Source organism: Lygodium microphyllum, chromosome 4 (genome assembly GCF_053477565.2).
Source record: "Lygodium microphyllum isolate KBCC chromosome 4, Lygodium_microphyllum_v1.1.10, whole genome shotgun sequence".
Classification (NCBI taxonomy): domain Eukaryota; kingdom Viridiplantae; phylum Streptophyta; class Polypodiopsida; order Schizaeales; family Lygodiaceae; genus Lygodium; species Lygodium microphyllum.
In genome coordinates, this window is record NC_141138.1 from 85449179 (window position 1) to 85466625 (window position 17447).

At 39.8% G+C, this 17447-nt stretch overlaps 1 protein-coding gene across 1 annotated transcript; it reads right to left on the reverse strand.

Annotated features, from left to right (window-relative positions):
* Positions 1-2573: 2573 nt before the first annotated feature.
* On the reverse strand, positions 2574-5554 carry LOC148037260 (patellin-6-like). Its single transcript, XM_087676188.1, has 4 exons — positions 4090-5554; positions 3737-3861; positions 3492-3636; positions 2574-3128 (listed from the first exon to the last, which is right to left on the reverse strand). Exons 1-4 carry the CDS (start codon positions 5311-5313, stop codon positions 2877-2879), a joined length of 1746 nt encoding a protein of 581 aa, XP_087532314.1. The 5' UTR covers positions 5314-5554; the 3' UTR covers positions 2574-2876.
* Between the last annotated feature and the right edge of the window lie 11893 nt (positions 5555-17447).

The window sequence follows — 17447 nt, forward strand, 5'->3', positions numbered from 1 at the left end:
TATCAATCCATATTAGACCACAAATGGACTAACATACCTCCATAACAAATCACAATAGGAAGCACATTCTATTATTGGATAGATCACTCGTCCATATTTAGCCTCATATAACTTATTTCTAACAAATTGACCTCAGGAAAAAACTTGCAAACATACATTAGCAGCACCTAGTAATTATAAGCAACAAAACGAAAACACAAAATAACAAAACCAATAGCATCAAACACAATAGTTACAAGCGACAAAAATACTCCTTCCTACTCACCTTAAGAGAGTTGTTCCCATAAGAGAGTCGTTCCCATGAGGTTTTCCCCATAGGAGCAGTTTTTGAAAGGTTCCTAGTTTTTTATTTTGAATTTGGTTCACATTAGGGGTTTTCTAGAAATTCCCTCTAGTATTAAGAAAATATTCAAAAGTGAATGCTTTTAGCTCTCTTCTCCTCTTATCCTCTCCTCTCTTTTTTGCTCCTAACTTGCTGGATTATCTTGAATTCCTGCATCTTCTTCCATTCATCTTCCTCAATCAATCCTCTCATGGCATATCCTTATGCAGAAAGTTGTAGATCATCAAGCCTAGGAAGTTGATGCAAAATAGCATCTAGTTGCATGACGACGTTGATTGCAACAAAATTTCATTCACACATGCTTCATGCGATTGGAGAGAGAGAGAGAGAGTAGCCATGGTTGAGAGCATAGATTTTGGTGTTGCCTTGACAGAAAAGCAAAGATTTTGGTGGAGCCTATCCATGTTGTTTTAGCAACAACCTTGCTTCCCCAAATTGGAGGAAGAAGGATCTACAATTCTTATTTAAACTAGGGGTTTTTGGTAGATAAATGAGGCTTGGGGGTTCTTGTAAAAAACAACGTTTCTTTGGAAAACCGGGAACTAGTCCATGTGAACTGGACTGGTTTTCAGTTTGCACAAAAAAAAAACCTCTTGAAAACTCCCCTTCCAGAAAACCCCGGCTCCCTTTCCTCTGGCAAAGAACCCTTATTCAAAAAGGGCAGGCCTCGCGATAAAAATTCACTTGTTAAACTCCTTTTTAATTGTATTTTTTAAACGTTTATAGATGTGCCGCCAAGGTACTGTTTCTCTGTGAATCACATATCTTCAAGGTCGCCCAGAGACATGGAATACAATCACTGTTCCTGAAACATGCAAGACATATTGCAGGCGAACTCTTTCTGTAGATTGGATGTGCCCTTTGTCTGTTGGGAGGTCAAAAGGATTGTGTAGCAACCGTTTGAGGGTATCTATTATCAAATCGGACACGGATACCAGACATGTCGAGCTCAGAGCAGGTTGGGTGTACTTACTTCGAAGACGCATTATGACTCCCCGTTGAGATGCTTATTCAGTAGAGGGACAGGAGGTGGACAAGGAATGCAGAGGTGCTGTCAGGGCATCATCAGGTAAGTTTGTATACGTATGATTCGTTTGTATATGCAATCCGACAAGGCAATGTGATCCCCTTACATTAGGAATGGAGGGGGAGAACAGAATGGGAGATCTGTACGAAGAAGATCTAGGGATGGCAGCATTAGGCAAGCGAAAGAAACGGGTTTATTTATAGCAACTCATTGCAGTGCTCTTTAGGCAGGAATGAAGGTGGAGGACGGAACAGAGCAAGTGCATGGTGAAGGTACAGGCAAGGCGTCCTCAATTGAGTTTAGATATAAAGAGTTGTAACTGGCCCAAGGGCTGTATAAAGTTGGGGAGCATTACGCATATACATCCATTATCTACCTCTGCAAGTCATTATGATGCTCTATCACCAGTGTTGTATGTGGAGAACATTATTATCCTTGCTTCTAATGTCGTATCTCATTATTCTCCACATCCAGGCTGATATATCACCATCATGTAATGGATGGCATATAAGATGTAATTGGTTAATGAGCGTTTAATTTAACTTAATGTATAGTAAGGTGTCTGACATAAAATGTATGTGCACAGAGAAATGGATGTAGACGCTACAATGAAGTTGATATTGAGGTGCCCATGGGCCACAAGAGAAGGGGAGGGAATATCATCCGCTCATGCCACATGGAAAATTTGTCTAAATATGGCGCTGCGAATGGAGGGATGGTAAAGTAGTGAGAGGTGTCAATATACTCCTAAACATCATCCATCTCACAGCAGGGGCTCATAATACAAAGAAACTTTAGAATCAGAGAGGCCACGAGGTAGATGGAAACCTCCACGCCTTTCTCCACACACAGAGACAGCCAACATTAGGGCAATAAAGATCTTGTCATACCCACTGGGTGAGGTGGGAGATCATTCATTATAATTGTAACTCTTAGCGAATTTGACCAGCGCTAGCGTCTTTTCAGTTCATTCATGCTTCTCAGGACATGGACTTCTTGTCTACTGATTTGTCTCATCGGTAGTTTGGCCTCTAGTACGGGGGTCTCTCTCTCTTTCTCTCTCTCTCTCGCTCTTATCTATTCTTTATGCTCCAAGTATAGGTGAGCAGACTGCAGTTTCTATGATAAAACAAAAGCTAAAGCGTCCCTTTTGGTCTAAGAACGATGAACGAATCATGCTCCCCTCATTTCTACGATGAAACGTAAGAGTAAAGCCTCCTTCTTTTGCTTAATTTATTGCAGTAAAGGAAAAAGAATACATGTGGGAAAAGAATAGGCATAAGGCCAGTACAGAAGTACAGCAAGCGGAAGAACAGATTATGTAGCATGGGCCTGAGCTCATCTATGATCGTGAGAATGTGGTGTTTCCCAGCTGTAGCTGGCAGTTGATTCCAAACTGGAACGAAGGGCCGGTAAAAGGTTAATCGTATATGGAGGCGGTTATTTGAAAGAGCATGTCTGTATTCTCTCACGCCAACAGCAAGACAGGAGGACAAGTACGTGCGATCAAGCCTTCACTACTTTGTATCTGTAGACAACAAGCTTCTTTCGTCTGGAAGCTGAATTGTCTATTGTAATGACGACCTTCCCAGGCTCATTCGCCTTGAATGAATTTCTCACTGGATCCTCTGAGGAAGCTATTTTCCTGGCCTTCTGAATGATCACAGTGTAGCTTGCCTCCTCGTTTGGAGCAAATTGTTCCTCATAAATCACCTCCCACCCAACGCATGAGACATCCCATGTCACTGTGCTGATAGACTGCATAACAAAAGAAATCGTTATTTCAGTGATAAAAAGCTCTTAATAATGGTAGCTGCTTTAACAACCAACTGATTCAATCTATCTTTCCGCTGCCCCTCAATGAACAAGGATATATCCTAGCCACACAAGAAACGAAACTGGTTGACCATCCCTACAGTGGTTGAAATCCTATAGAACACTGCAGTATCACAGTTTTTAGCCAATCACATGGCTTTTCGCACCACATTCAACGTTTGCATAGCTTTTAGAGAATCCCATGGTTTATGCTAATCTACCTTACACAACTGCCTGTCCAAGGGAATTGGAATTCCAGATCTGCACCTACAGCTAAATGTATGCATGTCTTTGACGAGCTCTTACCTCATGCACTGTTATTTCAATTGTCTGCCTATCACCAGCCTTTACAATGACTTCTTTTACAGGAGCTTCCACACCTTCAAACTCGGAATCATCTAGTCGGCTCAGACCACCGTACTGCAGAGGAACATTGTCTGGAGAGATATATCTGCATAAACTCGGCCGAGAACCATGTAAGTCTAATATGTTCTTACCACGAGGACACAACAGACTGCAACTACCTAGAATAATGAACAGGAATCTCTTACTTGAACAAAGTTTCTGCAACCTTTCCTGGCCTGGCAATCACCACCTTGCTTTTTGATCTTGGCGTCAAGAACTTGCCATGTAAAAGATATATGGCTCCCATATACCATGGCACGTTAATGAAAATCTGTAACATTCATTACATTTAGATGAGTAAGACATAAAAGAGAAGACCTTTCCACCTAGCCCCATACAGGCAGGCAGCTAGAGGTAATCGATATTACCATCAGACCCTAGATAAACGTGATACTGAGCTAAACACCTTTCTTGAATTTAATCAACTGATCACCGCCTGCAAGAGGGTGCACCAACACATGCAAACACAAATAATCTAGGGACAGAACCCAGCACTAACCTGCTTTGCCACCAGCTCTGGATAATTGTCTTGAAGCACAGTTAGCACCTTCTTCGTAATGCTGCTGCGTTTCAATAGTATAGCTGGATAATCTTTAAAGTCTGTGACCTGTACCATAGAGTGCACACCAGTGGCGTGGAAGTCCAGCTTTGCAATGCTTTTCTCCAGCATCTGGATCCTCCACCTTAGAAATTTCTTTACCTGCTCTTCATCATCAAAGGCCTTTTGGTACAGCTCCTTGTTGTAGCACACAGGGTGGCCTTCCTTGTCAAATCCATGCATGTAAGCCATGGATTCAAACTCAGGGGCAGAAATTTCTTCCTCAACAAGGCCATCCGCGTTGAAATCCTTCCTCCAGGCCATGGTATCTTGGAGCATGGATAAAGCATCCTTTACCTTAAAATCTCGAGCGCGGAGGAATTTGAGCAAAAGAACGTCGGTCCTCTCATCACCTTTGGAGTGAAGGAGAGGGATTCCCCAAAGGGCCGGATCATCGAGGGGAGGGGAATCATCCTCAACTTCCTTTTGCTCCTCTATGACAACCTCTCGTGAGGCCTCTTCTGGCGCAGGCTCGCTGGTAACCACGACAGGCGGTATTTCTGCCTTTTCCTCTATGGCAACCTCTCGGGAGGTCTCTTGCAGAGGTGGCTCAATGGCAGGCACATCAGGTGGTGTTTCCTTCGTGTCTACATCCAGAGCTTCGATTTTTGATGCTTCGACTGTCTCCTCGATCTTGGATTCGGCAGCTTCGGTTGGAATCGCAGCCTCCGCGGATGCTTCGGTGGTATCTCCCTCTTTCGCAGCAGCAGCTTCTTCTCCCTCCTCTTGTTTCTTCCCCGTCTCAACGGCTTCTTCTTCTTTCTTCTCCGGCTCTCCGTCTTTGGCAGAAGCCTTGCTGGTTTTGGGAGGCTCTAAGAACTTATTGCCCTTGATGGCCTCCTCGATCTTAGCCTTCAAATCGGCCAAAGCTTTCCTCTGGGAGTTCTTCAAGTCTTTGACGTGGTAGCTCTCCTCTTTGAAGGAAGGCACGCTTTGGACAGGAGCAGGGGCGGGAGGGCTGGTAACGTCGGCGGGGACCTCAGGTGCGTCCTGAGCAGGCGGAGGAGGATGAGGACCTTCCGGGGCGACCATGGGAGCTTCTTCTGAGACGACGGGAGCTTGCACGTGTGCGACCATGGGAGCTTCTTCTGCGGCCTTGGAAGCCTCTTCTGCTGCGGCCACCATTGCAGGCTAATTTGCTTGTTTGCTACGGCTGGTGCGAAGGTTGGAGATGGGAAGGGATGAAGGGATGGCAGATGGAATGAGGACTTTGCAGGCTGTGATCAGATTAGTTTAGGAGAGAAAATGGGGAATTGAAGCTAATATAGAGACGAGATTCTGACAGCTAAATTTGGCTGTTCATTTGCTTCATCAATCAAGGGTGCTGCTGGGCGGATCTTTCAATAGCGAGGCACACCTATCAGTTTACAAAAATGATAAAACTAATCATACTAATAATGCGAAGTAAATATATCTTATGGGAATCTAAAGTTATTTACATGTGTCGATCAAAGAAGTCTGCGCTCTCCGGGAACACTAATTTACTCATAAGTTATTAAAGAAATATGTATTTTATGGGAGCTCCTAAGTCACTTATTACAAGTATATATGAAACGAATATGTATCTCCCCATGCCTATTTATTGCACATTTGGTATTTTACGGGAATACTTACAAATTTCCAAAATTTACAAATGGGGAAACCCCACCAACGAGACGGCTGCCTCACACTTTGGAGATTGCCAATTTGACAGCTAACAAGACAAAACATGGAGAGATACAAAATCATTGTTTCATATTAATTTATATAGGTACTAGACTCGAAGCGATTTTTTAAACGATCTAATTGCAGTTTACATGTATGTGCCAATTTTAGAATTGGAAATTTTGTAAAGTTCAAGGTTTTAAACTTTCTTATTTAAAATTTGAAGGTCTTTTTGAAAATTGGGTAGTAATTCCTTTCATATTAACCTTTTGATTTTTTCTCGTGAACATTGCTCCTAAATAAAATATTAGAAGTTCAATTTATTTTTGTGCAAGCAATAAAAAATTTGGACTAAGAATGTGAAATTATAGCACTAGAAACAACAATGATGTGAATTTTTGTGAACAAGTTGCCATTGTGAAGTTGCGTGTCCATGTGAGATGGTGTAGCTATATTACAACATTGTAATTATTACTTTAAGTTATAGGTGCCAATTAAGTGTAGGTTAGCTTTATAGCTTCTAGTATTGGACCAAACAAGGGCAAAGAGATATGAATATGCGAAATAAAAGACAAGTAGAGTGTGTCACTATAGAGCTTAGAAGCTAGCCTTATACAAACCTACAATCGCCAAAGACAAGCATAAGAACCATAGAGACTGCAAAGGACGGCATTTGCTTAATTTAGCCCAAGGTTATCACATTTGATTAGGCCCAATGCAATGCACTATTGGTTTGACACAAGCATATGCCTTCCCAATATAAGATGTTATTTCCCCCATAAGCAAAATTTTAGTTGCTTCACATGAGGTTTAGTTTCTTGGATGGCATTTGCTTAATTTGGCCCAATGTTATCACATTTGATTAGGCCCAATGTAACGCAAGATTGGTTTGACACAAACATATGCCTTCCCAGTATAAGATGTTACTTCCCCCATAAGCAAAATTTTAGTTGCTCCACATTAGGTTTAGTTTCTTGAAACTATCACCTTGCATCCACATTCCTCTCCCTCAACTTTTGAGCCTCATATTCTTAGTTTATCCTTTTTCGACCCCTTTCTCTTTTCTCAAGTTAACTCTCACAGACAAGAGTGCGCACATGAATTGTGACATGACATTGTGAGACTCTCAAGAACAAGTGTGAACACATGAATTGTAGCATGACATTGTAAAACTCTCATGGACGAGTGTGAACACATGAATTATATCATGACATAATTTGATCAATGTGAGGAATGTTTATCCCCTTCTTCATGCTCCAATTACAAACCGTTGAGTTGTGTGAATATGAATGAAACTTTATCTTGTGTTTATCACTTATTACAAGTGCTAGTAATAAGAACTCACCCAGCACAAGGAATGAACCCCAATATCTTTTTCATCTTGAAATGATTTAACGAGGCCTTAATGAAACCTTTGTTTTTTGTTTGAAGTAGGGCCGTGGGGGACTCATTGGCAAAACATTTCCATCAACTTTCAACTTTGTAAACAATGTTTTTATGTAGTTGGTACATGAAGGTTTAGCATCTTATTTAGAAAAGCATTAGGGCACATGCATATCTCATTGTACTTCTTTTATCAATTTGTATATGAGGTGGTGGTTATGTAGAAAGTATTGTGTTTGTAAGGAATAATTATATTTAAAACCATGTAGTATAGTATGTCTTTGTAGAACACTAGGCTTGATAGTAAAATGCTAACTATATTAGAATGTTACTTGTGAAGCTTTGAATCATTATCTCGTCTATATTCCAAACTTTGCTATTCAGAGTTCACCACTGTAGTGATTGGGTATGATGAAAACCATGATACTATAAATGATTATAAATTTCCCCCTTGTGCTTGTTTTCTTATTTTCACTTACCAACCATTCTCATATTAAAGCCTAGGATGGTGTGTGCTCCATAGTCATGCCAAACCTCAACATGTTTTTATTACTTGAGAGTCAAAGAGATCTAGGCATTCTAGCTTGTAAAGGCTAACGTTGCCCTTCCAACCACCAACACATCTCTCTCTCTCTCTCTCTCTCTCTCTCTCTCTCTCTCTCTCTCTCTCTCTCTCTCATGTAGCAATGTGAAATATATGTTAACATAATAAGAATAAAGTGCATGTTACTTTGTTGAAGGAGGTGAGTATTTAAGATAATTAACAATACATAATATATGAGGGTTTTTTCATATATAAGTTAAGAATATATGTAGAATAAAAAAGTTTCTTCACTTGACCTTGAAATATGTCAATCTTCTCCATGAATGTGGACACAATCTCTAGTCACAAGTGTAGGTTCCTTTAGAAAGGCAACAAGCAACATGTGGACTAACTTAAGAAGGAGTGTAGATTTGTTGTATCATTGCAATGGGTAGTATGCATGTCATAAGGTCCTTATTCGAATTGCAAGGAGTCTCATTATGAGCCTTAGATTGCCTTTCCAAAGGGATCACAAAGCTTCTTTCTTTATAGAAACTCTTGGTTGTTGCTCATTTTTAGTATTAGAAAATAATGTAGCAGCATAGGAAATGCTCTCCACCCAACTATGGTCTCATATAGACTTAAATTTGCTTATCTTGGATCTTGCTCTATTTTTGGAGGTGTTCATCCCCAAGCCATCAATAACATTGACGATGTGGTCATTCTAGACTCCATAGAACCTGACCCATGGCTTGCACCACCTGTCCTAATTGAAATCCAATGACTACCAATCCTTGTGTACATTTAGTAACCACCCATCCTAGTGTCCACTCTCTAACCACCCACCCTAATGTAAATCCAATGACTAGCAATCCTCGTGTTGTACATTCACTAACCACCCATTCTAGACTCCATGGCTTGCACCACCCATCCTAATGTAAATCCAACGACTACCAATCCTCATGTACATTCACTAACCACCCATCCTAGTGTCTACTCTTTAACCACCTACCCTAATGTATATCCATTAATGACCCATGCTAGTGTATATCAACTAACCACCTTTATGCATTAGGTGTATTGTCCACCAAATGAAAGGTATACTAAGTGTAGTTTTGCCATATGATCACATCTAATTATTAACCATGTGTTACTTGTGTGCAATGTATTGTACATTATACTACACCTCTCCTCTTGAAGGAAGTTTTTATTCTAAAATACAAAACAAGAACAATCATAATTGAAATATGCTTACCACATGTAATATGTTGACTTTGCATTGGAATGAAGCCTCTACACATAATGTTTTGAACCTTCTTTTCAAGACAAATGTAACTAAATTTCACCTTCATTATTTCTTTATCTTCTTCTAGCCTCAAGACATTGATGTTGTCACCATGCATTCAGGGTAGAGGGGAAGATAGAGACAAGAAGAAACATGCATTGGTGTGTTGGAGATAATGGGAAGAAGGGGGTAGTTGTACTATGTCTTGTTCTTGTATCACTAAATTTCTCCTCCCCTATATAACAAATATTACCCCCTCCCTCCCATGCGTGTGGTGTCACGATGATGTGGGGTCTAGAGGCATGCTTTATGTGTTATACCTTTCTTTGGAATGATACAAGGATTCCTTATTGATACATTTTATGTCTATTTTTGTTGTGCCATTTTTCATGTTTCCACTTCAAGTCCCCAGAAAGGTACATAGCACTTGGTATTAGAGTCACTCTTTTTGTAGAGCCACCTAGCTCAATAGGGGAGTGGGATCATTGACGTAGGGGAGATCTTGATGGAATGTAAAGTTGACCCTAATGCACCAACCGATCATTAAAGATCCAAAGCTCAATAGAGGAGTGTTGCTATATTATCTTTGACATGACAATCAATTGGAAATATATCCATTGAAGGACATCTCATTCAAAGAGGAACCCAAGCTTTGTCATTGTCTCGAAGATACTTACAAGAAGGATCTATTGTTGAAATAGGTCAAGAAAACATAATGACTATAAAAAGATGAGGAAACCCACAAAGAAACCTAGTTTTTTTGAAGTTTAAAGATGAAGGTTGAAGATCTTGAAGAGATTGCAGATGAGTGTTGATCAATCGTCAACAATGGGATATTGGATAGAAATCCTATTCTTTTAAGAGCTCTAACCACCTTGGATCAACTGTCTCTCACCTAGTTTCACACTTCGACTCCAAACCAACCATGCATCTTTTCTCTCTATCCCAAGAAATCAAAGAACACAAGACTAGCTTTGAGATGTAGTGAACTCACTAACTTACCTTCTTGCATCGTAGTTGAAAGATTGAAGGCTCGAAGATGGTTCATCGATCTAAGTGATACACTCTCCACAAACAAATGCCTCAATTTCTTTCCATCTACATCAGGCATGGCTATTGTTGAGAGAATAAAATAGAGAAGAAAAAGAAGTAGTAGTAGAAGATGTTCACCTTGCTAGGCCGCCCACTCTCTCACAAACTTGTCCTTACACAATTCCAAACTCAACCTCTTACCAAATGGGAAGAAGACAAGGGAAGAAAGAGATGGAGATGAGGTTCATTTCACAGAGTCTTGAACTTATGCACATACTCTCACCCTTTGTCTTCCTCACTCTCAAGAATAGTTGCACAAGATGGAAGAATTGAGAAGTAGGATGAGTAGTTCCTCAAAGTTTGCACACACATGAATAACGTATTTCATTCACTTTTTATCTTTTATACATGAAAATTAGGATTAGGGTCCCACAAAAATCAAAGTTACAATTAGGGTTTGCACCTTGTTGATTAGGGTAAGTGTTTCCACTCAAGTTGCACATCTTACCCACTGTTGTGGCTCATGATCAATCCTTCTCTTTGTTAATGCTTCAATCTTAGGTTAATTAAAGGATTAATTAGAGCTAGTCTAGGCTAAAGTAAATAGAGTTACATGGTTGCAATTCTCACATCTATTGTGAGTTGTCCAATCCATCATAAAAAAATATTACAACAACTTGCATGGGAGTGAGCTCTCACAAAATATTACGAATATAATATTGCATCCATGGAAAAAATTACAAGTGGCTAAAATAATAGGTTGAAACTATCATTCTTTCTAAAATATTTTTCTGCACTTTCGCTTTAACATCACTTTGACTTTGACTTTGCCTTACATATTTGTAGTTAACAATACCCCCTCCTAGAGGAGTACCCAGTTTGTAATATACTTGATCCTCATCGTGAGTGTGTGCATGAAACCTTAGGATATGCATGTGATCATAAAGGGAATGAATAAATAAATAACGTATTAGTTAGTTTAATATCACATATTAGTAGTTAGCAAGCTAGGTTAGTAACTAGTAGGTGTTAGGTGTTGGATGTTGGATGGTCCAATGGTCTAGTTAAAAGAGTTATATAAAAATGCATGTCTATTCATATCTATTGATTGGTAGTTTGGATGTAACAATATGATGTATTTTCTCAAACATTGTAATGAAGAACATGATGCAATTGCACCTTCCATTTTATTCTGTGTTTCTTTTCCTTTTTTGTTCTATTAATCTATCTTCATGATCTAATTTGTAATTATGATATGCTTGTGTTTACTTTGTGTTGGTTGTGGACTATGGTATCTTTGGTGCTATTGTATTTTGTTTGTATCCAATTATACTTGGTGACCACAAGGATCCTTCCTCACCCATTTCTATGCATGCGCATGCAATTCAAGGTCCACCATCACCATCACTTACTCCAATCTATGGGGCTATCACTTGATCTATGAATAGCGGTGCTTGAAATTATCAAAGCTTGTGACACCTTCAACTTCATTTGGCATTTTCGACCACACTTTTGATTTTGATGGTTGATCCAGATCAATCAGTTGTTGAGGATTGGTTGATCACACCCTCTACACTAATTCTTCCCAGCTACTTCTTTCCATCCTTGAATTTAGTAGTACTTTTAGTTATTCCATGTTTTAAGGCATTATCTGTATCCCCTCTCCAATGACTACTTGGATTCCTTTCCCAAATTTTATGGCATTGTGGGGATTCAGATGCCCATATTCGATAGTTTGAGGTTGCTTATGGTTTAAATTATTTGGAACGATGGATGCTACCTAAGCAAGCCACAATGTTTGAAACTACCATGCGGAAGTAAGTTGCATCCTAGTTGGTGTAAGAGTAAGGATGGGAAACCTATCAGGATGTAGGGCCCACATTCTTAAATCATTTCCAGTAGGATCATGCAAATCCTAAAAAATTGGAATGCTTATGGAGCCTAAAACTTGTTAGAAGATAGGCATAGGAACCCACCATAAGCAAGGGTGTATGAGGGAATATGGGTGTGAATAGCCTAAAGGGCAGGGAAAACCCTAACCCTAGCTAGGCAGAGGCTATATAAACAACTTATGGGTCACTATCAAAGTTGAGATAGAGTGTACCCAAGTTGTACCTTGAGCAACTTAGTACACAAGATTTTGTTCTTGTACTTTGAGCTTCTATCTCCCTCTTGTGCACACTTTTTCTTGCTGCAACTCTGCTCTTTCACATGGTATAAGAGCCATTTCTGATCCACTCAGCTTCCCATAGCTCTATCTCAGTTAAGTGCACAAGGAGAACTCCATCTTTCATCCTATCTTCTTCACTTCCATAGCCTATTTTGGACCCCCTGACCTTGGTGGACTTGATGCATGCATAGGAGGCATTTTAGCTCTTGTTGTCTTCTACAAACCTTCTCTCCACCTCAAGGTGCAGCTGCGTGGCAAAGCTTGACATTGGGCATCTAGGAGCACAACATTGAGGGTTCTTTCAAAATGGCGCAGCAGGTAGTTCGTATAGCAGCGTAGCCTAGAAGCAGGAGCAATAATGGTGGTGACCATGGGGCTTTGATAGCCCCCCAAGTGGGCTATCTCCACCCAAGAGGGTTCCCAGAAATTCTTCCTCTGCTGCTCCCACAGAGTCAAACCCTAATTGTGGTTTCATGGCAGCCATAGCCACAAGCTTGAAAGCTTGACCTTCTTGGTTCTTTCATCTTCTGCTGTAGCTAACAGTGATTTTAATCACTAAGTTATCTCTTCGAGAGTCATTTACTAATCAAGAACTCCATTTCGGCGGTTCTTTCGCTCGGTAGAGCATCATCAAGCTTATCAAGACCGACATCTACCATCTCTAACATCATAAACTAGAGATGAGTGCTTGTAAGCACTAAAGCACATTGCTCAATCATTTTGCTGCTGGTATTTACTCAATCTGAGTTTTTTCATAAGAAAATTAAAACCATTAAGTTCTCTACTTCATTTTGTAAGGCTATGTGTACAACTATAAACACATAGACCATCCTATTCTAAACTTGTGTTGCTTGCTGCATATCGTGTGTGGTTTCTTTCAAATACCTTGGTCAATGAAATCAGAAAGATGAGTGTCATTGTACTCTCCTCGGAGTCATCAACAACAAGCATTGAAATCATAGACTGTCCTTGTCCAACACAAGGTTCATCTACTAAACCATACCACAAGGAGGAGCTAGAAGTCTAGTCTAGGTTCACATCATTGAAGCCTAAAAAGACCATTAAACCTCAGAAGAAGATCACACATAAGAAAGGACCACCAAAGTCATATTTTAAAGTACTATATATGTATGATTTTCAGCCCTTCTCTTCATTGCAATTTTAAATATCAATTCTTTGTAAGGATGTCCTTGATTTGCTTCCGCATTCATTGGCAAGTTGTAAGGGACTAGACACTGCCCTTGTCTTAGCAAGTGGTAAGACCTTCCCAATGACCACAACCTATGCTGATGTCCGCCCTCAAATTCGTAAATTTGAAGGCAAAGATTTCCACCCATGGAAAGTACTTATAATGTACAAGATGATGGAGAGAGGGTACTGGCCTCTCATTCAAGGCACTAGAGCGGTAAACTCTGCAAATCTGGTTGATGTAGAGGATGACCAACGTACCCAAGCATTCATAATGTTACACTTAGATGAGTCCTTGATTTATCATGTTGATCAACTAAATACTGTTAAAGAAAAATGGGATGAGCTTGAAAAGCTCTATGGAGGCATTGGTAAAAATACTAAAATCTTTCTTAAAATTGAATTCTTTAGCTTGGAATATAAGTTAGGAGAAGACTTGGGAAAATTCATTTCTCACATGAAGGGTCTCATGGCACAACTTGCCTCAGTACAAGCTCCAATCCATGAAGAGGATGCTATTGCTATTCTCCTAAAAGCTGTGAAAAAGGTGTTTCCTACCCTTGTAACCACTCTTACCAACATTCCAGATCCTATCTTGGCAAGTACCATCCAATCCTGTTTGGATGAAGAAAAGAGGAACCGCAAAGAAGGTAGCACTAGTCAAGCATCTTCAACTTCCTGTGATCAAGTATTGGTACATATAGTTTTCACTAGATGTTCTTTTTGTAAGAAAAAAGGGCATATTGTAAACAATTGTTGGAAGAAGTATCCTGAAAAGATGAAATGTAATAGATGCTAGAAGATAGGGCATATCACTAGTAAATGCCCCAACATTCCTGAAGTACCCAAAGAACTGGTGGCCAACTATGCCTCCAATCCATATGATGATCGAATTTTTTGAATCTCTAAACCATCTACCTATAAACACTCTTGTAGCTTGATCTATAAAGGCATCCCATTTTTTTGAGGGGGGGACATTTTACATGCCTCGTAATTCAATGCCACCCTGGTATTGAGGGGGGGGGGGGGGGGGGGGCTGTTAGAAGATAGGCATAGGAACCCACCATAAGAAAGGGTGTATGAGGGCAAATGGGTTTGAATAGCTTGAAGGGCAGGGGAAACCCTAATCCTAGCTAGGCAGAGGCTATATAAATAGCTTATGGGTCACTATCAAAGTTGAGATAGAATGTACCCAAGTTGTACCTTTAGCAACTTAGTAAACAAGATTTTGTTATTGTACTTTGAGCTTCTATCTCCCTCTTGTGCACACTTTTTCTTGCTACAACCATGCTCTTTCACAAAACTTTGGGATTAGGACGTTCAAACCTACAAGATTTGGTTTCGAATTCTATTGTGGAAAATCACTAATAATGAGCTTACTTAGGATATGTTAATTTGCATTTATGTGTATTAGGTTTGAATTGCATTCTCAAAGAAATCTTCCAAATCAATTGACAAGAGCTACAAATTTGAGGGTAGTGATTTTGGTTTGCAATGCAAACCTAGAAGAAGATAGTAGTAGGAAATAGAAAGACCCTAGAGAGGACAATGGAAAGAATCTCTCAAAGTCTAAAAGGGAGGATAAGTGTTGAGAATCTGCAAAAGGTGCTCATAAATTTGCTACAGAGACCCTTCAATGTTCCAAGAGCAATAATCTGGGACACTTGGCAATGGATTGAAAACTCAAGTAGTGATGGTGTAGCATTTGTAGGACTTCTATTTATAATATGAAAGTGTACCAATACAATGCTCGGAGCCCAATGGCCTAGAGGGATGAATACTCCCGCAAATTGAAACCAACTAGGTCCGTTTACTTGGGTAGCATTAGCCATGTCTCATGCTCAATATGATTTCCCTCCCTTAGTATAGGATGGGGTGGTCACGAACATGGCTAAGGTGGTTATGAAAAATGTTTTTTCTACATGTAGGAAGGGCATTGGCAATTTGAGTGCCTAGCGGCTCGTGTATAACACACTAAAAATTAGGAAAATAAAGGCAAGGCTTCAATATCTTAAAATAAGCATGACTGAGCTAAAAGAAATTCCCAAACCCATAATCCCATGCAAACATATCCTTGAATTCCTTAAGTAATGCACTCAAACACTCTCGAAAATTCAAATCTAGCTTTTCACTTACTTTAACTAGCTTTGTTTCTCTAGCTCCTAAATAAATGGTACTTGATTCATCCTTTGTCATCCTTTGTCACTTTTTGCATCTAGCCCTCGAACTCTCTTTCTTGTTGTAATACTTTGGGCACATTAAATGCTACTAAAGCCACCACATCTGCATCATCCTCTACATTTGCCAAAATTGGACTAGTTGAATTGATGGCTTTAGAAGGCAGTCTTCATTCCTTAACCTTCCAAGGTATTATTGACGAATTTGAAGGATATCTATTAGACAAAGAGACTATATTTCACATTAGCAGTAGCCAGAAATGCTTCTCTCTCATCATCATCATCCAAGCCATCAACCATATTCACTATCTTAGTTGTGACAATACAGTGTGCAAAATGTGGTGGAAGAATCTTTGTGAGGGAGAACTTCACTTTATGGTGTCCATGCATAGTTATCGAGTGATGCCAATTCTAACAGTGACTCACCTTGGCCTATTGAAGCGAAGGACATCTTAGAAGGAGGCGGTGATCCTCTCCTTCCATTTCCATACTTAGGATCAACAAAGATACAAGAAATGGAATGTTGGCCACTATAATTAGCACAGAACAAAGAACCCCCAAATGTCAAACACATTACAAATTGGCCATCCAAAACAGGAATAGGGCCAATTCATAGTCTAGAAAATTGAATTCCTAACAAGTAGCTATAGTGATGATACTAACTCTTGAATAACTATCCAACAATACATTAGTAATAACACGATCTTTGCATCAAATTGGAATGGTTGGGATCAAATAACAGTCTAGGTGACATAGAAGTACTTCATTTGCAGTTGCTATTGTGGTCATGTTAGCCATCTTTGGCACTAGAACAATTGGATCACTAAATAATTTTAAGGAGATGGTCCTTGAAGGTATGGACCAAATGCAGCAACAATTGACCTAGGGGAATACTGATTGAATATGGTCGCAAAGACGAATCCATAGTTAGAGCATCATCTTATTGATTCGATGGGCTAAAAACATACATAGAATGTCAATCGGAATAGAAATTGGATTCGGATTCATTATTCTACTACGTGATAATGAAAAAATTCCCACTCAGACCATTTAGCTCCTATAGGTTTATCTAGGTGGGTTTCACTCACTTCCCTAAGTGGGTCACCACAGAGTGTCCATGTGCACAATGATGTGGTTTGTCTCAAGAATGCATGGGTCCCTTTCTAGGGTGATATGTATGAGATATTTGGGCCGTACCTTACTAACTTCATGTGGGTAGTTCTAGATAACTTTAGTGTGTTTGGTTGGATGTTGCTCCATCTTCACCATCTTTGGCTATGTCTACTTTGATGCCAAGAAGTGAGTCTAAGTCTTAACCTTAGGGATGCCAAGAAGTGAGTTAAAGCAATCTTACTAGGGATGTCTTCTAGCTAAACCTTAGGTGGGAACATGGTGTCTTCTTCATATACAAAATTAGAGAATCAGATGTTTGGTTTGCTTCAATAGATTGATACCTAGAATAGTTTGCTTGATATTGTTTGAAATGATAGGAATTGGCTTCAACGGGTGGTATATGAGGCATGAAAACTCATTGAGATTTTGGTGTTTGAGTTGATCTTCTACAATGTTTCTCAACTTAGCTCTAGGTGCAGATTGATGCATTTATGTGGCACCATCATTTGAATTATCATCTCTTTCCACCTCTCCTACCTCCGTCTCTTGATCTATCTTGTATTTGTTGCTAGCCGCCTTCTCTCGTTGCAATTCTTGCTCCTCTCCCTTTGAATCCTTTAGTTGCAAATTTGGGAGTTCTTGTTTTGGCTACTAGTCTTGTAGTTCCCCTTCTTGCAGTAATTGCCTCGCATGAACTAGCACTTGATGACTTTGGAGACCTAAACAAGGACTAATATCCATGGG

Coding starts and splice junctions, on each gene's coding strand:
- LOC148037260 (XM_087676188.1), bottom strand. CDS start 5,313: ATGGTGGCCGCAGCAGAAGAGGCTTCCAAGGCCGCAGAAGAAGCTCCC. Junction 3,862..4,089: donor CAGAGCTGGTGGCAAAGCAG/GTTAGTGCTGGG, acceptor TGAATGTTACAG/ATTTTCATTAACGTGCCATG. Junction 3,637..3,736: donor GTTGCAGAAACTTTGTTCAA/GTAAGAGATTCC, acceptor GAGTTTATGCAG/ATATATCTCTCCAGACAATG.